Raw genomic sequence first — 20,297 nt, forward strand, 5'->3', positions numbered from 1 at the left:
GCCAGCTCGGGGATGTGGAGGAAGAGGGAAGGGGGAGGAGGCGCTCTGCGGAAGTGGCCGAATCGCCGGCCCCTGAGTCCCGCGCTTCCCCCTTCCCATCCCGGCCTCTCTCCCTCGGGGGCAGGTCGGATGTCTCGTTTCTGGGGCAGGGAAGAAAGCGATGGCGGCGCCCGGACAGACACTGAGCAGAGCCGGAGCCCCTTCTCCGGGGGCGGGGAGCAGAGCTGGGGAAAGGAGGCGGGGGCGGAGCGAGGCTCTCCTCTCCATCTTGTTTGAGCCAGGGAGCAAAAGCTCGTGTGGAGCCCCCCGTGTGGTGGGAAGGCTCGGCAGGAGGGCGTTGCGGAGGGAGTTAGAAGCGGGCACCCAAGGAAACGGCCCAGGCCGGGCGGCTGAAGCTCTGGGGAAACCCGGCTGGAAAGCGATTTCCGCAGACAATAGTGGCCGCCCGGGAACCTCGAGGCGGGACTTTGGGCCAGGGAAAGTCTGTTTCGCAGTTGACTGCAACTGAATCGTGAACCTCGGGGGCTTTTTTAAGCTTTTTATTTACAAAACATGTAGGGATGACTTTTCAGCACTGAGCCTTGCAAAACCCCGCGTTCCACGTCCCCCCCCCCCCTTCCCCTTGCCCCCTCCCCCAGGTGGCACGCGATCGCATGCATGGTATTAAAATCCATGTCAAACCCAACATGCGTAAACATATCGCTCCCATTCTCTTGCTACACGAGAGAAATCGGATCAGAAGAAGCAAGAAAATGAGCAAAAACCAAACGCAGGCGAGGGAAAAGCCACTCTTCCGGGAGAGCGGGAACGTTGGGCTGTGCTGTCTGGGAAATCTTGAGCAGGAGAAAATGTCCGCGTGGCGGCCAAGTTGAAATTGAGTCCCATCTGTCCTTCGGAGAAGGAAGATGGCCCCGCTCGGAGAAGGAAGATGGCCCCGCTCGGAGAGAAACAGCGCGTTGCCTCCCTCCTCCGCTAGCCCAAATAAAGGAGAGATTTCCCTCCGTCTGCTGTGGGGGATTTGGGGCCATTGTTGTTGGCGTAAGAAAAGGCACCGCGGTCCCGGAGCAAAGCTGCAAACCGAGCGACTTGACGTTTAGACGTTCCCCGGGCTTTGCTAAATTAAGGAGGACCCTCCAGCCACGGCGCGATCGCTCGCGCGGTTTGGCCGATGGTCCCTCGGTCGCATCGAAGTCTAAGATGATAATTCCGCCGAATGCAGCCGGCGCAGCCCGGAAGGTGAAATGGCGGAGGGAGGACAAAAGGTTCCGGGTCCCAGGCGCCGGTTTCTTAAACGAGGCGCGCCGATGGCCCCACAAGGCAGGAGCAGGGGACCCCAAGCGGGGCGGGAGACGGGCTCTGACCCATTAAAAGTGGTTAGGAAGCCCCCATAGGGCAGCCAGGTGGCCCCGGGGAACCGAGTCTGAATTCAAATCCGGCCTCAGACGTGGGAGGGAGGGAGGGAGGACTCTGAGCAAGTCCCATAACCTCAATCCACGGAAAGGGAACAAGCAAACGCTCCCCAACGTGGCCTAAGAAAACCCGAGCGGGGAAACAAAGAGCCCAAGATGTCTAACGGAGGGAAGAGCAGAGGCTTTGGGATCGGGGAGGGGGGCAGCGCGCCGGCGAGATGCCCAGAAATCACAAAGGGGGTGTCCCGCTCCGCCCAGGAGCCCGTAGCCGAGCAAAGGAACAAAGAGACGGAGCGCTTGGCCACTTTGCAGCCGAGACACAGGGCTCGTTCGAGATGACAATTGTGAGCAAACTCCTGGCATCCATCGTTGGGTCCCACCGGGTTTCTGGGCACACCGGGGGCTCCTCGGTTAAGGAGCAGCCCGGGGGGGGGGGAGGGGGGGGAGGTGCGGGTTCAAACCATGCAATAAGGTTGTCTCCCAGTCCCCACAACTGAATAAACTTCTCTCACAGGACTGTGGAACTAGCCCCGTAATGAACACAAAGGGAACTGAGCGGGATCTGGAATTCAATCCTAAGATGGAGTCAGGGTGGTCCACTCAGTTCCCACAATCCCCTCACGAGTAAAAAACAGCAAAAAATCAATAAACAAACAAACAAGCAAACAAAAAAGGACAGCAAAAAAAATAAACAAAAACAAAAACAAAAAAGAACAGCAAAAAAAATAAACAAAAACAAAAACAAAAAAGAACAGCAAAAAAAATAAACAAAAACAAAAACAAAAAAGAACAGCAAAAAAAATAAACAAAAACAAAAACAAAAAAGAACAGCAAAAAAAAATAAACAAAAACAAAAACAAAAAAGAACAGCAAAAAAAACCCAAAAAAGAACAGCAAAAAAAATAAACAAAAACAAAAACAAAAAAGAACAGCAAAAAAAAATAAACAAACACACAAAAAAGAACAGCACAATTGAAAGCTGGATGAAACCATTCTCTATGTGAGATTATTTACAAATGCATTCAGCTGAATTGATATTATTTATTTAACTGGCTTTTTTTTCCTGTTTTAAGTCTGAAATATTATATTTACGTTATGCTCATGCTCTTTTTGCAGGATGATTTTGGGAAACGATCATATAAGAAATGCTGTCCAGGTGAAAACTGCTCACGAGAGTGCCCTGCTTTTTTATTCTCGGGAAACTACCTCTTCCGTTGGGAATGTTGGGAAATGATCCATCTGACCTCAATTGTGGTCAAAAGTGGAGAAATGGTCTTAAGTATTTCATTCGGTAGAGTTTTCTTTATAATGAATAATGATGATAAATGTTTGATGTTTGGGGAAAGTCCCCCCCCCCCCAAAAGCCTTGTAGATTCTCATCATCTGTACAGTTTTTTGAAGGCTTTGCCAGGTTCTCTGGATGATCATTCTCAAGAGCTTATTCAGTCTTACCTGTTCCACGAAAGAATCTGTGTGATTGATGAAACCCTGTGTAAGGTCTGCTTTGTACATCAGCATGTGTTTAAATTGGAAATTCGAATGAATATTTTTGGAAAGAACTCCTATTTATCCCAAGGCTGAATGTTTCTATTTATTGCCAACCGTCAGTGCAAGTGGAAGAAACAGGGACTATTCCTTGCCCTAAACTGGGATTCCTCGAAACTTGCCGGGTGAGCTAAAATCTCTTGGGATTTGCTCTGAGATTTAAATTCACATACAGTTGTTTGGAGTCCGCTATTTAAGGGAAATGGCATGAGCTACCCAAAGGAAGTTCAATCGGGAGATGTTTCAGGTAGAAAGATGTAGGTACCCGAGAAGGAGGAGATGATCCATCTTACTGATGAAGATCGGGGCAGGATGCTCTGGATGTGATTTTCTTTTCCAGCAGGAATATTGCCCACCCGGTCAATATGACTCTGAATAATGTTTGGCTGTTCCGAAAGGTTTCTATGACTTCTAGCTAAAGTCAAACCAAACCAAGGGAATTTTGTGGACTTGGTCTCTCTATGAAAGGTCAGTCTGTGAGCACACTTAAGCTTGAGGGAGCCGGCCTGATAATTGTTTCAATTGTGTCCTTCCTTTTTCCTTGGCAGATTTCTCTGACCATGGCAGGACAACTGTAAATGTTGTATCGTGGATCTTATTGGTGCGATCGAGGATTTCTGGACTGTTTTCATGGCTGGCAAATAAAAAGGAAACTAGAATCTGACGGTTACGAGTTTGTGACCTTTCTTTATTTCCAACTTCCTGGCCCAGACAACTAAAACCATTTTAGGCTTGCCATCTGCTTGCTCGTCGGTTTGAAAGTTATATATTCGTGTAGAAGATTGCTCCCACAGAGTATTTCTTTTTTTTGGGGGGGGAGGGGGGTCAGGCAATCAGAGGCAAGTGTCACACGCCAGTGCCAAGTGTCTGAGACCACATTTGAACTCAAATCCTCCTGACTCCAGGGCCCGTGCGCTATCCACTGGGCCACCTAGCTGGCCCCGCGGTATCACATTTTAACTGAATGATAAGAAGATAGATTCACACCTTGATGAGTAAAACATTTAAAAAAAATTTTTTTTATTATAACTTTTTATTTACAAGTTCTATGCAGGGGTAATTTTTCACCACTGACAGTTGCCACACCTCTTGTTCCAACTTTTCCCCTCCTCCCCCTCCCCCCCAGATGGCAGATTGACCCATACATGTTAAATATGTTAAAGTATAAGTTAAATACAATATAAGTAGACATGTCTATAGGGTTATTTTGCTGTACAGAAAGAATCGGGCTCTGAAATAGTGTACAATCAGCCTGTGGAGGAAATCAAAAAATGCAGGCGGGCAAAACTAGAGGGATTGGGAATTCTATGTGGTGGTTCTTAGTCAGCTCCCGGAGTTCTTTCCCTGGGCGTAGCTGGTTCAGTTCATTCCTGCTCTATTGGATCTGATTTAGTTCCTCTCATTGTTGAAGAGGGCCAGGTCCATCAGAATTGATCATCATACAGTATTGTTGTTGAAGTATAGAATCATCTCCTGGTCCTGCCCGTTTCAGTCAGCGTCAGTTCCTGTCAGTCTCTCCAGGCCTTTCTGAAATCCTCCTGTTGGTCATTTCTTACAGAACAGTAATATTCCATAACACTCTTCTACCACCATTTATTCAGCCAGTCTCCAACGGATGGGCAGCCACTCAGTTTCCAGTTTCTGGCCACTACAAAGAGGGCTGGATGGGTAAAACACTAAGGCTTTAATGTCTGATGGATTAGGAAAGTGAAGACTTTGGGAAATGCAACCAGATTAGATCTGGGAACAAACGCGTGTGATTGGTTTTCAAGTATTTCCCATTGGAGAAAAGAATATACTTAAAAGTATTTGTGAGACTTGTAATTCTATCAGCAGCCTTAGAACTGCAGTTGTTTTGCAATTGAAAAAAAAGCCCTGGAAAAGAGCCAGCAAAAATAAAGGTCCTAAATGAGATCTTTCCCATTGTTTGGGGGGTGAATGCCTCTCAGGTGCATTTGAATGTCCAGGGATGTCTATTCATAGGAACGCCCCAATACACGGGCCTTGGATGGCTTTTAGTGCCTAGTTTTTAGTGACTGACTCTAGGGTTTCAAGTTGGATCGAGGATTTCATATATAGAATTGTTTTAATTGTCAGGAACTTTTCAGAGCATGATGTTTTCATTCCTTATTTTTTTATATTTTATTAAAGTTGTTGCTTTTCAAAACATGGGCATGTTTTTTGTCTTTCCTTCTCAGGTTATTTTTTACCTTCTTTCTAAATCCGATCTTTCTTGTGCAGCAAGACAACTGTATAAATATGTCTACACATACTGTGTTTCACATCTCCTTTAACGTATTTAACATGTATGGGTCTGCCTGCATGTGGGGGAGGGGCTGGGGGGAAGGAGGGGAAAAGTTGGAACAGCAGGTTTTGCGAGGGTCGGTGCTGAGAAAGGACCCATGCGTGTGGCTTGTCAATAAAAAGCTCTAATCAAAAATGTAAAAAAAATAAAAATAAAAATGACAACATACGCAGGGATCATTTTTCACCATGGATCCTTGCCTTGTGTTCCAAATTCCCCGCCCCCCCCAAGATGGTGAGTAAACCTAGTAAAATACAGAGGATGCTTTTTTTGAATGAAAAGATAAAGAGGAAATGACCCACGTCCTTGTGTGTGCCCGGAGGCCCATGCTTGGAACACGGCTGGGGTGCTCAGGCTGATCAGAGATAGAGCCCCTGGTAAACCACAGAATATGGACCGAAGGTCTCCCTGCACACCAGAAAGCGTCCCCCTGCTGCTCTCAGAAACAAAGGACGGCTCGCTGCGGCTCCTCGGCCCCCAGCGCTCTATTCGCATGGTTTCGCTAAGGAAAACTACAAAGTCCGCTTACCGACCTGGAGACATTGCCCCTAACGGCAGAAGCCTGGGTTCGCGGCCTCAGAAAGGGCCGGAGATCAAGTCCCGTCCTTTCCTCCGCACTAAATGGTTCGGGATTTGGCGAAGTTTCGAAAGAACTACGTCGTGGCCAGAAGGGAAGCTCGTGAGGGCCGAGCTGGGCCAGGGCCCAGTCCCGGGAGGAACAGACGGAGAAGGCCTCGGCCCCTGGCGGCGCCTCCTGCACCCGGGAAGCCCACTTTGATGCTTCTGCGCAACTTACCCGCAAGTGGACCAGGCTCACGGTGAGTTAGTGAAGGGAAGTGCTGGGGGGGAGGGGGGGGGGGAGGACTGAAACGCCTGCTGAGAAATAGCTGCATTTTGCAGGACTTGCTTTTAGATGATAATTACACAAAGGCCAAGTCTTGTTGATTGCTTTTTGTGGGCTCCCGGGTACACTGCAGCTATGCATGGAGAGGCTCCCCCTCTTCCCTTTTCAAGGTTCATTTCGACTCAACATTTTTCTTAGGGACCGTCTTGCCCTTAGAGTTCGGGGGCCTCGAGGGCACGGGCTGAGCTTTGCCTCTTTTGTTTCCCGGCTACTTGACCCCCTCGGTGCTTAATAAGTGGGGATTGAGCCTCGGGAGCAGGAAGAGATTCCCGAGGCGAAGAGATGGACCCGCACAAGGACCGCGAGGCGGTGGGCGGCCGCTCAGAGGGGTCACGTAGACGTGTGGCGGGGACGGAGAGGGGGAGCCACGCCGGTGTGGGAGGCCAGGAGAGCGCACCGGCTCAAGCGGTTAAGGCGAGAGGGCGGCCTACGCAGGCCCCGGGCTCGGTGGGCTGGCCAAGGAGTTTAGCATCAAAAGGAAGGAGAGGGCGGGAGTTACACTCCCCGGGAAATTCGCGCCCAAGCGAGGGCTATTTTTCGGGATGGGAAGGAGCCAGTAGTAGGCAGCTACCCGGAAGGGCACGGAGGCCGTTCGGGCCTCCCCTCCCGCCCAGGGCAGGGACTGCCTTCGACCTCTCTGCATCCCCTGCGCTTGGCGGGCGGCCTGCCACTTAGGAGCTTCATCAGACACGATTGATTGATTTTTCCTCACGGCACAGAGCTCGCGGGGGTCAAAGGTCATTGGGGTTGGCGATTTCCCGAGGCCGGGCCCTGCAACAACGCAGCCGCCGGGGATTTGGGGTGGGGGCCTTCAGGTAAAGGGGGGCTGGGGCCCCTGGCGCCTCACGCGCAGTCCCGGCTGAGGCCGGGCCTATCGCTCGAGTGGGCCCCACAGCCAGGACTACTGTCACGGCGGGAGTGATCCCAGCGGGGGTAAAGGAGGAGGGGTGTTGGGGGAAGGGCGTTGTGAAACCAGCGCCTACACACTCTAGAAAGACAGAGGCCGGGCTCGGGCAGCCCTCCCATATGGTCTAGCGGTTAGGATTCCTGGTTTTCACCCAGGCGGCCCGGGTTCGACTCCCGGTATGGGAAGGAGGCGACGCTCCTTTTTGGATGCTTGGGTGCAGGGAAGAGCCCGAGACAGGGGACTTTGGGCGGCGGAGGGGGGAGGGCTAGGCTGGGCTGGCCTCTCCTCCCTTCCCCCAACGTCTCTGAGCCGAGGCCCCGGCCAAGCTTTTTCACTACAGCCGTGGGTGTCCTCTCCTTCCTATGATGGCCCACTTTGCACATGAGGAAACTTGCCCGGACTGGCAAAAGAAGGCTTGAGCTGAGGACTTCTCGAGTCCAGCGTCGCGTGGCCTCCGTCGCCTCTTAGGCGTCCCGGGCCCCGCTCCCCGACCTGAGCCCCACATTCGGGCTCCCCAGGGCCGCGCGCTCTGCCTCGTCACCTTGCTCCACGAGCCGCAGCCTACCGCGCAGCTTTACTCCGCACTCCTTTTTACCTAGACAGAAACAGCTCTACCCTCTCCCGAACCTCCCGCAATAATCTGGCGCTCCCAGAATCCCACAGGAAGAACTTTGACGAGGCAAGAACTAAAAATTTTTTTCTTAAAAGCCATTTCCCATACCGGGAGTCGAACCCGGGCCGCCTGGGTGAAAACCAGGAATCCTAACCGCTAGACCATATGGGAATGCGGACGTAGCCGTCTTAAGTGATCTACATCATAGTTGCAAGTCGCTGGCTTAGCACGCCCCCTAAAGGACTCTGGCCATTACTTCGGAACTTCTGCGCCTGCGCTTACTTCGTCCATTGTTTCCCCCACACACACACACATACCCCCCCACACAACCTTCCTTAAGGGGGCCTCCGACCGAACCTCGCGGGCATTTTGGGAGCACCAGCCAGGGACAGATACGTCAAGTCTCGCTCTCGAGTCCCTCGGCCCTAAACCTTTTCTGTGCTCTGCCGAGCTGGGAAAGAAAGGGGAGGGGAACGAGACCCAAACTGGGAAGAGAACAAGCCGGTGCTCCTAAGCACCTAGAAAAGCGTTTCACTGATCTGACGTCATTCGAGCCTCACAACGCCCCCAAGCGGGGTGGGGGTGAGGAGAGGAATATACTGCTATACCCATTTTACAGCTTCATACTGGGGGTACATCACGTTGTACATCAGTTCCCCGGTCTACTTTAGCCCACGACCTCCCCTTCCGCCGCACCTCAACTACGAATAGTTTGCTATCACCTACCTGCCTGTTCTTCGACTTCCAAAGTCTGTCTGATTGTACTTTCATTTCTCTACCCTTTCTAGTCATCTTGGTACCCTCGGACCCAAGGTTACCGGTAGCCAAGCTTAGTATGTGCTTAGTGAACTCATCGATGGCTCCTGGAGAAAGGCTTCGAGTCCCAGTTCCTGCCCCACATTTATTCAGACAGTAAATAGGATCATTTCCATGTCACCCTGGAACCCCAGCCCAAGGTGACTATAATGTGGAACCCAAAAGGACCCCGAGTTTCTCCCGAGAACCTGAACTTAGCCTCCTGCACTAGATCAAAGTGACAAGCGTGACCATAGAGGGACCTTGCCTATTTTTGTTCTTCTGCTTACCTGGGCATCACATCACTGAGGCGTTTCTCCAGAGAAGATCAGTTATTGTTCTCAAAAAATACTGAACTTGGAAAGTCCCCTTGAGCCCCTTCCCATCATCGTGTGCATGCAATTTATAAAAATTATTTTTTATTTATGTAAGCTTATGTTTACGCAATTATTGTATTATTGCTTTAGGCTGTGAGAAATGTAATTTTTGGTATAATGGGTGCCTGACGACCTAATCGCATTCTTCTTGCTTCTGGATCATCCGCTTGCTGTGCTGGTTACTGTGCCTCAGTCACTCTAGACGGAATGATTTGGACGCCAGTCCCGCCGGTCAGCTAGCTTATTAGACTCTCCACATTAAAAGATTAAAACCCAATCTCTGTCTTGCTTCAGTTTCTTAGGGCATCACACTAAGATGGGGAAGGCCGACATTCCAGTCGGCCCATGGTGAAATGCTAGAGGACCTCAGCTGATTGGGATAAACTCTGGAAAAGAGGAGGCAGAAAATGCTTCGTCTGGGCCAGAAGCCAGGAGAATGGAACCCAGAGGGGGAGACGGACATGGGCGCAGGGGGGCCCTGAAGCTACAGGGGTCTAGAAAGCCAAGGTATAGAAAGGACTTGAAGGCAAAAGGCTAGAAAGACAACCGGGAGGTCATGAAACTTGAGACTGATCATTTATTTGCACTCCAGATTTTGATATCTTCAAGCCATCTTCAGCTGATGGAGGAGTTTCCGCTTCTCCTGTCGTAGGGTTTGGATCCGGCCTCTTCTCCCCTTTATTTGGCTCTGAAGCTCAGCAATCTCCGCTACCATCAGCAGAGCTGGACGGTACAGAACGGGAGGGTGGGGAGAATGGGGAGGAAGAAAGAAAGCCGGTTACAGGCAAGCAGCATTTCCTGCTACCTGGCCCCAACACAGCCTCCCTGGAAATAAAGAACAACCGAGCAAAGAAATCTTTGGGGAGCAAATGGGAAATTCTGCGACTTGCTCTCACCCCACCTTGGAGGGAGGGAAGTGGCCGGGCCAAAGCCCCTCGGGTCTCTAACAAATGGGCGATCCCTTAAGGTTGGGAGCACCCTAAGGGTGGCTCACCTTTCCGGAAGGTTCTCCGGGCCTGCCGCAGACTGCGGGGCCCCGAGAGAGCAAACCAGTTCAGGGGATCCTGCTGAGGAGTTGGCTCGGTGTAAGGCGGTGGGCTGCTGGGGCAGCACAGGAGAGTCCTCTTGCTGCGGCTGCTCGTGAGGCACTGGGGGAAGCAAGGCCTCCTCACGCTCAATCACGCCATGGGCCTCCTGGGGTGGCGAGTCCTTCGGGGCCTCGGGTTCAGTGGGAGTCACCTGGGGCTGACCGGATTCGGGCTCACTGAGGAAGGAAGTTCAGAATGGGATCAGGAGCCACACTGGTGCCTCCTGCGCCCTTTCCCTCCGAGGGCGGCCCGCCTTTCTCGCTTACCTAGTGCAGGCACGGAAGAGGGGCGTCACAGAGGAGCCACATTGAAGGGGGCTGACAGCATTGGTCCCCAAGTTGTAGCGAGACTTAGAAAGGGAGAACCAGCACTTCAGAGGGCCGGGAGCAGGGTTAGGGGCAAGGCCCGGGGACGGAATTAAGGTCAAGGGGCAGGGGAGGGAGAGGACCCGGAGTGCCCCTTCCCTTCCCCCTTCCCCCCCACCCCCCACCCCCGCTTCGGGTTACACTTCGAGGCCGACCCCACACCTCCTCCACTAGGGCGTTCAGGGTCGCCCTTTTTTCTTCCAGCTGCTCGAGTTCCTGGAGTATCTGCACGATGTACAAATCGAGCTCGGTCCTCAGCGCTCGCAAGAATTCGGCCCCGGCGGCGGCCGAACTCGAACTACCCGCGGCCGTCGCCATTACCGCGAGACGCCAACAAGAGTTCTTCTGCCTGCCCCACCCCTTCCCGGAAACCAGCCACTCGACGTCCTCAGCGTGCTCCCGTCAGCCACCTCGCGACGACCTAGAGCGCCATGATGAACGAGGGCAGGAGAAGCGAGCCGGAAGCCCGGGCAGTTCGGAGCGGAAGCTGGCGCTGGAGGCGGGCCGCGGCCAGACCAAAGGGGCCGGAACTTCCTCGTTCTCCGGTCTTTCGAGCCCGCCTCCTGCCGTCCGACTGTCGGCCAAGAGAAGATCGATTGGCCCGCGGGCCAATGAGCCTGTGAGCGTGGGGCGAAGCCGACTGCCCGCGCCCGTAGCCACGCTTCCTACCTCGAGAGAAGGGCGGGATCGCACACGCGCACTGGTTCTCCGTCCCCCCACGAGGAACGCTGCTTTGCTGCGAGTGGCGGCTGCCTTGCCGCGGCCATGGTCAGAACTGGGGTTTTGTGGGCCGGATGGGACCCCCCCCCCCGGGCCCGAGGGCCCCTGGCTGGGAGGTGGGGTGGAGACGGGAAGGAGGGGCAGAGGGCAGCGGGGGACAGAGAGGGGGGGAGCCCGGGAATCGCCCGACCGGAGCTCGGCGGGACCCTGAGGCCGCGATCCCCTCTGCCCCCGTCCCTCCGCAGCTTCGCCGCGAGGCCCGCCTGCGCCGGGAGTATCTGTACCGCAAGGCCCAGGAGCAGAAGCAGCATCTTCTGGAGGAGAAGAAGCTGAAGCTCAAGCAAGCCCTCGATGGTAGGGACGGCCCCGGGAGCCCTCCTGGCCTCTCCCGCCCCCTCCCCTTTCTTCTCACCGGCCCTTTGCTCTTGCAGAAAATCAGCCGCTTCCCACCGAGCTCCGAAGAGAAGCCCTGACTCTCCAGAAGGCCTTGGAGTTCGATGACGACGGGAGTGAAGGTAAGAGGAGGTCCCCGGCTCCCTGGCCACCTCCCCCTCCGAGAAGCCCTCCTTGATCCGCGGCTGTTTCCTTCTCCTCCCCCAAAGGTGTCTTGAACCACCAAGATGACGAGTACCGCTGGGCAGGCGTGGAAGACCCGAGGATCATGATCACCACTTCTCGGGACCCCAGCTCTCGGCTCAAGATGTTTGCCAAGGTGGGTGAGTCAGGGCTGGGGCCGGGGAAATGGGATTCTGGGGAACCCGAGCCCTTAGTTCTGGGCCTCTCACGCAGGAATTGAAGCTGATATTTCCTGGGGCTCAGAAGATGAACCGGGGGCGCCATGAAATGGGGGCCCTGGTCCGGGCTTGTAAGGCCAACGGAGTGACCGATCTGCTGCTGGTGCACGAGCATCGGGGGACCCCAGGCAAGCCCAAGGGGTGGGACGGGGGTGGGGGTGGGTGGCCCGGTTGCCTTTTTGTCGATGTCGTTCCTTGATTCTCCCCCCCTTTCCCAACAGTTGGCCTCATCGTAAGCCACCTGCCCTTTGGGCCCACTGCCTATTTCACACTGTGTAATGTGGTGATGCGACACGATGTCCCTGACCTTGGCACTGCCCCACAGGCCTTTCCCCACCTTATCTTTCACGGATTCTCCTCCCGCCTTGGACAGCGAGTAAGTCCTGGGGCTGGAGGACCGTTACCTAGAGGGATACTTGCTATTCAAGGGGATGATCTCTAGGTCACCTCTCTGGCAACCTCAAAGGGAAAATATATATGTGTACATGTGTCTTTGTATATACACGTTCATACATATGTACATATATGTGCACATGTATACGTGTGCAAACACACACACACACACACACACAATGTTCTCCAGCCCAGGACTCTTGCTCTAGCCTGTCGTCCTTTCCCAGGTCTCAGACATTCTCCGATACCTCTTCCCGGTACCCAAGGATGAGAGCCGCCGGGTCATTACTTTTGCCAACCAGGATGACTTCATTTCTTTCCGGTAAATCCAGGCCCGTCCCCAGAGGGCAGAAGGTAGGTGGGTCCCTACGGGCCAGAGTTAACAACATCCCTTGTGTCCTCCTAGGCATCATGTGTACCGGAAGCCAGATCATCACACGGTGGAGCTGACAGAGGTGGGGCCGAGATTTGAGATGAAACGTGAGTATAGAGACTTGGGGGAAGCAGGCCATGGAACCGAGCCCGTGGTTCCAAATTTGAAACAACCGAAGTTAGGAAAGATTAACCGGGCCCCCACCTGAGGTCTAACACGGGCATCTCTGGTTTTGCAGTGTACATGATCCGCCTGGGCACACTAGAACAAGAAGCCACCGCAGATGTGGAGTGGCGCTGGCACCCGTATACCCACACGGCCCGCAAGAGGACCTTCCTCAGCATCTAGCGGGCCCCAAGAAAGCATCTGCAGAGCTGGCATCAGATTGTGCACTCGGGAAAACAATTATGATTTTCATAATTGTCAACGTGATGGTCTAGGTTTTTTTTCTTTTAAGCGTTACCATTTTCCCAGCAGAGTCTGACTCGGGAACGGGACTCTTGCAACACAACTTGAAATAGCCAATTCTTGACCACGTCTTCTCGCGTACGTGTGTGAATCAAAGTGCCGTGAACCAAAGATTGAAGAACTCTTGTTCCCGTCACTGAACTGTGGTCTCGATAACAACCCCCAGGGATTCAGGACTGTTCCCACAGGACTGGAAACACTCCTGTTATCGTGCCTCTTCAGCCTTGTCACGGGCAACCACTCACACCCTGTATTATCATGGTATTGATTGTATTGTAATCTACTTGGCGATTTATGCTTTGTACCTTTTGCTGCAGCAGGGGGAGGTCCCCTGCCCAGGAGAGCTTCCAGATTAGACTCTTCCTCACTCTGAAAGTGATGGATTAAACCATGACTTGAGCTCTAAAACACGGGTCTAGGCTGCCTAGTGTGGCTCTAGCTATTCACATTTAGAGACCAAGACATTAAAATTCTGTTTACAAGCTAGACCGCAGACCAAGGCAAAAGGTGAGGAAACCAGCCTTTGCCTGCGAGGGGACCATTCTATTGTTGCCTCCTCTGCGCTTTTGTGTTTTGGGGACCTTGTGCTCAAGGCACTGGGAGGGTGAGCGTTACATCCGGCCAGTGCTAAAGGTTTCTTTGTTTCCTGTGGTGGACACGCTGAAAACCGTTCTCTGGCATGTGCTGGTTTGGGTACAGGCAACGGAAGCCAGGGGAAATTGGCCCTTTGAGGCCCGGAGCCTCAAGTGGTTACACCACAGTCGATCGCAAAGTCAGGGACGGGTGGAAATTAGGGAGCTGGGCCAGGTACCCGAACCCAGGCTCTGGAGCCTTCCTCTGCTGAGGACACAAACCAAGAGTAACTGCTGGGTCTAAGCTTTGTCACGTTTCCTGGGGCAGCAATGAATTAGGTCTCAGACAATCTTGGGGACTGGATCCTGAGGTATTATCTAGCTAGCCATTTAGTACCATCCATCTCCATCCGGGAATCCCCCCCTGTGCAGGAATGAGGGCCCTTGTTCTTCCTTCCCAGCGGGGCCTGTTTCACTCAGATCTTTTACCCTTAAGAAGGCTTCCCTCTCATTAAGGCCAATTTCCTCTCTTCAGTGCTGCCGACTGGGGCCTTAGAAGGGCAGAACAAATCTAACCCTTCTGTGCTTCCCCCTCTGGAGCCAATTCGGCACCCTGACGCCCTGGGGTACGCCGAGGCCGAGGCACAAGGACACCTCATCCAGGATGGGGAAAAGTTTTATTGCAAAAAGTGACCTCTAATTTGGTGCCCCACCTCCCTAATGTTTGCCTAAGGAACGGGAGCCAAAGCTGCCTTGGGCCCGGGCTCCAGGGAAGGAAGCGCCACAGGTTTCCTACACTCGACTCCACTCGGCCGGAGGATCCCGGGGACCTTTTGGTTTCCCGATTCGAATGTTGAAGCCTGTGGGAAGAGGGAAGGGTTGAGACCCGAGGAAGATTTGGGAGGATAGGAAAGGGGCCGGAGGAAAAGCCGGGTGCTCTCTGCTGCCACTCACCAAGGCCGCCGCTGGGCTGGAGGCCACCGGGGCCCAGGCCTGGAACCGCAATGTCCGTCACATCTTCGTAGGCCTCGGGCCCGGGGCAGTTCCTGGAAGGGGTGCTGGCTGTGGGCAAGATCCCGCAAAATCCCGGTTCAAAACCCTGAGGCTCCTGGGGAGATGCCCACTCCCCAGCCCCTGCATCGGGCCTCCACCGGTCTCTACCTCCAGCTACTTCCCTACTTACCTTTCCTTGTGGTGCTGGGGGCAACGACCTAGAGAAAAAAAGGCAGTGACTGGAAGGAGGCCCGGGAAACTGGCCTGCCCGGCATGTTCCAGCCTCCCAGCTTTGCCACTTACTGAGGACAGCAAGGGCCTCCCCGAACCCGGGGAGGAGCACGCTGGGCTTTCTAGGGCTGCTGAGCCAGGATGGGCCACCACAGTGTATTCTGTGGGAGTCGCGGGTCCCCCACGCAGAGCCCTGGGCTTGACGGTGCTGTACACGGCCCCCTCGGGCTCTTCCTCGGCAGGGTCGCAGGCCGGGGCCGGAGGGTGGCCCCGCTTCTGCACTGAGGCGTATGTCGCAGCCATGACTGGTGCAGCCGGGTGCCGAGGCCCTGGAAAAAAACTGACAGCGGGGAGCTGAAAGCAGCCACTTGGGCACAGAGGCAGGAAATGGACCCCGACCCCTGGGAGAGGCCGGCCGGTACTTAGAGCTCCCCAAGCCACACATTTGGAGCTCCAAGCTCAGCTGAGCCCTCCTTCGAGAGAGGGAGAGTGCGAGGCCGCCAGGCACATGCCCTCGGGTCCAGACGCCTCCCTAGCCAAAGCCACACTTGAATAAAGGCTTTTCTAGCTGACTCGCCCTTGCCCCGCTGTCTCGGGCATCAGGCGGGGGCAGTCAGAGAAACGGGATCGCCTTGCCTCAAACCAAGGGTAAAGGAAAGGGTCCGGGCAGCTGGCAAGTCGTGCCCCGTGCTGCTGGGGGACCCCAGGGTCGAAGATGCGTCCTCCCCCGCTAGGGACCCTAGAAATGGGGCAAGGGGCAGGCTTTCACTAAGGCTTGTTTCGGCAGAGCCAGGCCGAGAGGGCTAAACCCTGAAGGAAAGGGGGCCTCCCTCAGATCTAGCTTAGCCTTCAGGAGGAAAAAGTGCCCGGTGACACCTCGGGGTAGGGAGGGCAGGGATGGGGGCTGGCAAGAGCTGCTAAGTTCCCCCCAAACCTGCCGAGAAGCTGTTGCTGCCCCACCCCTCAGAGGCTGAAACGGGCCCAAAGGGAGAGCCTGCAAGAGAAGCTGTACCTGCCAGCAGAAGCTTCAAGGGGAGGACTCCTCAGCTTTGGGGGAAGAGAAGACTGGGAGGGAGAATGAGGCTTCAGGGCCCCTGAGCTTCCTCTCAGGAAGTGTGGCCTAGCCAAGCCCAGCCCAGGCGATGACGTGAAGCTGGCCTGCTGTGAGGAGGCCCTGGGCCCGACATGGGAGCCTTCCTGGCTGCTGGGGCGCCAGATGGCAGGGGTGCTGAAAGTGGGAGGCGGCAAGTTCGAGGCAGGCACAGGCCCAAGGAAGGCCCAGAAAGCTGAGGAGTCTCCCATCTCCGAGCAGATTCCCCCATGGACTTTCTGCACAGGACTCTGCTGATGTAGTTCAGGGAGCAGCGCTCCATTTGGGGCCTCTACGGCAGCAGGGGGGGGAAGGAAGCCAGGAGCTGACAAAAGCAGCCTTCAGGGAGGAGAAAAATCTCTGCTCACTTGGGTCCTGGCTGAGGAGGGTTACACCCGTGTGTTCCAGGGGAGGCCCGAGAACCACAGTGACTGTGGGGGAGGTGGGGGGGGGGGAACCTTTATTCTGGGCCTACTAATGTGTCAGTCACTATGCTCCGTGCTCTACAAATGCCTTCCCAACCTCCGCCATGGCCAGACCCAGGGCACGGGTCTGATCCAATTGGAGCCTCCCAATACCGCCCATGGCCCCAGGCATGGGTTTGAGAGCCCAGGTTAGGTTCCCATTTGCGGGACTCCCCCCTGGCCTAAAGCCTGACTACTAATGAACTCGGCCTGCCAGGCTTGGGGACCCCGAGTCGCCTGCGCCACAAATGTTCACGTGGCTCCCGGTCACCTCCTTGGGCCAGGTTTTTGTGGAGTCGTGATGAGGGGCAGCAGGTGGTGGGTACAGTTCTGCCCTCAGTGGCGGGAAGCTCGCACGGTTACCAGGCAAACATGAGGTAATTTGATGTCCACAGCCTTCCTGGGGTGCCGGCACATGAGCTCCGCCTTAAAGCCGGGGTTCTCGAGCTAGGCCCGCAAAGCGGCTTTTCAGAGAAGGGCTGCACAACTGTTTCAATAAAATTGGTTTCGTGTGCCCTGCTGTCTATTTTCTTTGGTGTGTCTAAAAACGTGATTCCAAAAGACAGGAGTTACCAGCCTGCCAGAGGGATTTATGGCGGGGCTTGGGCGGCTAGGTGGCACAGTGGGTAGAGCAGCAGCCCTCAAGTCAGGAGGACCCGAGTTCTAATGTGATCTCAGACACTTAACACTGCCTAGCTGTGACCCTGGGCAAGTCACTTAACCCTGATTGCTTCAACAAAAAAAGAAAGAAAGAAAATTAAGGCAATTCTGAGGTTTCACAGAGCACTAACAAGAAAAAAGGAAAATGGCCATTGTGGGAGGGGCTGTAGCAAAACGAGTAGAGTAGATTTCCTTTGGTGGAGTCATGAATCAAGCCAGCCATTCCGGTTGTTGTGGGGGGGGGTTAAATCAGCTGCTCATGGCATATATATATAATATATGTTCAGTATTTGACACCGGAACTGTTTGCATTGGTGCAAGTGTAGATATGTAGGTGGACATCCGTGCATATATATGTCTGCACGTCTGTATTAGACAAAACAAGCTCCCTTGAGAAGGTTCTAGAGCACACAAAAGGCAGCCGGGGACATGTGGGGGGCTGGCTCCACTTTCCCACAACTCTTTGCAGATGATACAAACCCAGCCTCGTTATGGGAACAATAGGTTTAACAAACTGAAGGAGCTGACTCCCCCCCGACCCCTATTTTCAGTTCAGGAGCAAACTGCAGCTTTATAGTTTCTACTGAACTGGATCTGCCCGACTTGAAAAGGCCGCCATATTCAATCCCTTAAATTTTGGTATTTTGTTTCTTTTGCTGAGGCAGTTGGGGTTAAGTGACTTGCCCAGGGTCACACAGCTAGGCAGTGGTAAATGTCTGAGATCAAATCTGAACTCAGGTCCTCCCGACTTCAGGGCCGCTGCTCTATCCACCGGGTCACCTAGCGGTCCCCAATCCCTTCACTGTTGTCTTGTGCTGCAAACAGTAGGACAGCTCCTTCTCTGAATTGGCCACATCCTCTGGAGTCACTTACCTTTTCACCACCCAAAATGCCATTCTGGCACAGGACCCGTGAGACCCGGTGGCTCAGGAAGTGGAATCCTTCAGCTTGATTGACAGCAGAAGCACTTTCAACTAACTACCTGTTCACAAACATCTTTGCAATGTTGTGAATCGGGGTCAGTTCTGAAGGCGGGATGCAAGTTCTTCAGAGAGAGAGACCCCCGACGTTCCCGGCACTCTACACAGGAGCACGAGAGTCGCCATGTTCCCCAAAACCAGCTGCAAGAATAGACACTGTGTCTCCTGGAAAGATGCAGATTGCAATCACTTTCCTTAATGACCCAGTTTGGGGGAAAGCCACTCGGCTCCCAGACCACGTGTCTCGGAACATCCCCTGGGTTGGCAACAATAAGCTCTGCCGGTATTTGATAATTTGGGAATGATGAACTTCGATATTTGCAATACCCAGGATCGAATTAGACGACTTTCTTCCTCCCGCTGACGTGCCCCCCAACTAGCTTCAAATCTGCAACCATGCTCTTTGCCGGGGACGATCCTTGATGTTCTGAGAAAAGGGCTCTCATCTTTGGGAGCTGCTTTGGGCCTATAAGGGGTGTAGAGCTACCCCTGCCTAGTGGGGCTCAGACTGAGGAGGGGAGGCATGGGCCCTGAAGATGGCAGCAGGGCACCCAGGGGGTACTGCGTGTCAGAAGCAGTTAGCCCATGGCATTCAGGGTGAATAAATAGTTGGAAGTTCATGGCTTGGAGTCTGAAGGAGGTTAAAGATACAGGGGCCAAATATCAGCAAAAAAGAATAATTAAAAGTGGAGTTAGTATTGCGATTACGAACCCCACCCAGAGGAAAACTTGGCGGGGGGGGGGGAGGGGGGGAGGCAGACGAGACTATCATGAATGTCTCTCATCTAGACAGCTTTTCCTAGGGTAAATATCAAAGACATTCCCCCCAAATCCCTGCTTGTGTCTCTTCAAAGGAGTTGGGGCAATGGGCAGAATAGTGGTAATATACACAGGGAAAGGAGCGCTCGGGTGGTCGAGGGTGCAAACACCATGATGTTTAAAAGGCATTAAGCAGTGGGTACAGAAGGTGACATGCAGAGTGGAGTTTGTAATTCTTTTAAATGGGTTTGATCTCCTTTAGCAAAAACCTCTGAGCCTTTCCAGTCTCACAAGGGAAGGCTTTTACCCAATTAGTAAAGGTGACAGGAAAAACCAAAAGCAGTTTGAAGCCCTGGGGTCTGCCAGTCCTCCCTGGGTTTGTACCCCTCCTTAGGATGGGCTTGGGGGCCATACAGATTTACTTGGGCACAAACTGGGCAGGCCTGGCTGATCCGGTTAATTGTTTCTCCTGGATTGTGACCAATGAAAACAGGTTTCACAAGGGATTGGAGAGTCTCGTTTCCCAAGTGAGTGGCTTCCACCGGCTGGCCTCTGGGATTGGAAGTGGCTCTGAGGAGTGACTCTCTTCAACAATGAGATCAGGTCAAAGGATATGAACAGACAATTCTCAGATGAAGAAATTGAAACTATTTCTAGTCATATGAAAAGATGCTCCAAGTCACTATTAATCAGAGAAATGCAAATTAAGACAACTCTAAGATACCACCACACACCTGTCAGATTGGCTAAGATGACAGGAAAAAATAATGATGATTGTTGGAGGGGATGTGGGAAAACTGGGACATTGATTCATTGTTGGTGGAGTTGTGAACGAATCCAACCATTTTGGAGAGTAGTTTGGAACTATGCTCAAAAAGTTATCAAACTGTGCATACCCTTTGATCCAGCAGTGTTACTACTGGGATTATATCCCAAAGAGATTATAAAGAAGGGAAAGAGACCTGTATGTGCACGAATGTTTGTGGCAGCCCTTTTGTAGTGGCTAGAAACTGGAAACTGAATGGATGTCCAGCAGTTGGAGAATGGCTGAATAAATTGTGGTATATGAAAATTATGGAATATTACTGTTCTGTAAGAAATGACCAACAGGATGATTTCAGAAAGGCCTGGAGAGACTTACACGAACTGATGCTAAGTGAAATGAGCAGGACCAGGAGATCATTATATACTTCAACAACAATACTAGATGATGACCAGTCCTGATGGATCAGGCCATCCTCAGCAACGAGATCAACCAAATCATTTCTAATGGAGCAGTAATGAACTGAACTAGCTATACCCAGAAAAGAACTCTGGAGATGACTAAAACCATTACATTGAATTCCCAGTCCCTATATTTATGCACACCTGCATCTTTGATTTCCTTCACAAGCTAATTGTACAATAATTCAGAGTCTGATTCTTTTTGTACAGCAAAATAATGTTTTGGTCATGTATACTTATTGTGTATCTAAGTTATATTTTAATATAT

At 53.1% G+C, this 20,297-nt stretch overlaps 3 protein-coding genes and 2 non-coding genes across 5 annotated transcripts; 2 read left to right on the top strand and 3 right to left on the bottom strand.

Annotated features, from left to right (window-relative positions):
• Positions 1-7,183: 7,183 nt before the first annotated feature.
• On the top strand, positions 7,184-7,255 carry TRNAE-UUC. Its single transcript has one exon. It is a non-coding gene; the product is annotated as a tRNA-Glu (tRNA).
• Positions 7,256-7,782: 527 nt separating this feature from the next.
• On the bottom strand, positions 7,783-7,854 carry TRNAE-UUC. The gene has a single exon. It is a non-coding gene; the product is annotated as a tRNA-Glu (tRNA).
• Positions 7,855-9,418: 1,564 nt separating this feature from the next.
• Positions 9,419-10,685, bottom strand: LOC100916247 (coiled-coil domain-containing protein 115-like). The gene is made up of 4 exons (XM_031944398.1): positions 10,471-10,685; positions 10,210-10,292; positions 9,850-10,119; positions 9,419-9,578 (listed from the first exon to the last, which is right to left on the bottom strand). Exons 1-4 carry the CDS (start codon positions 10,624-10,626, stop codon positions 9,551-9,553), a joined length of 537 nt encoding a protein of 178 aa, XP_031800258.1. The 5' UTR covers positions 10,627-10,685; the 3' UTR covers positions 9,419-9,550.
• Positions 10,686-10,923: 238 nt separating this feature from the next.
• Positions 10,924-13,597, top strand: IMP4 (IMP U3 small nucleolar ribonucleoprotein 4). The gene is made up of 9 exons (XM_003774985.4): positions 10,924-11,076; positions 11,274-11,382; positions 11,460-11,543; positions 11,631-11,740; positions 11,818-11,950; positions 12,044-12,198; positions 12,443-12,537; positions 12,622-12,695; positions 12,827-13,597. The coding sequence occupies exons 1-9, from the start codon at positions 11,074-11,076 to the stop codon at positions 12,934-12,936; spliced, it is 873 nt and encodes a 290-aa protein (XP_003775033.2). The 5' UTR covers positions 10,924-11,073; the 3' UTR covers positions 12,937-13,597.
• Positions 13,598-14,288: 691 nt separating this feature from the next.
• On the bottom strand, positions 14,289-16,170 carry LOC105751095 (tyrosine-protein phosphatase non-receptor type 18). Its single transcript, XM_012553418.3, has 5 exons — positions 15,865-16,170; positions 14,925-15,192; positions 14,812-14,839; positions 14,583-14,690; positions 14,289-14,488 (listed from the first exon to the last, which is right to left on the bottom strand). Exons 1-5 carry the CDS (start codon positions 16,152-16,154, stop codon positions 14,421-14,423), a joined length of 762 nt encoding a protein of 253 aa, XP_012408872.2. The 5' UTR covers positions 16,155-16,170; the 3' UTR covers positions 14,289-14,420.
• Between the last annotated feature and the right edge of the window lie 4,127 nt (positions 16,171-20,297).

This window comes from Sarcophilus harrisii, chromosome X, assembly GCF_902635505.1.
Source record: "Sarcophilus harrisii chromosome X, mSarHar1.11, whole genome shotgun sequence".
In the NCBI taxonomy this organism is placed as follows: domain Eukaryota; kingdom Metazoa; phylum Chordata; class Mammalia; order Dasyuromorphia; family Dasyuridae; genus Sarcophilus; species Sarcophilus harrisii.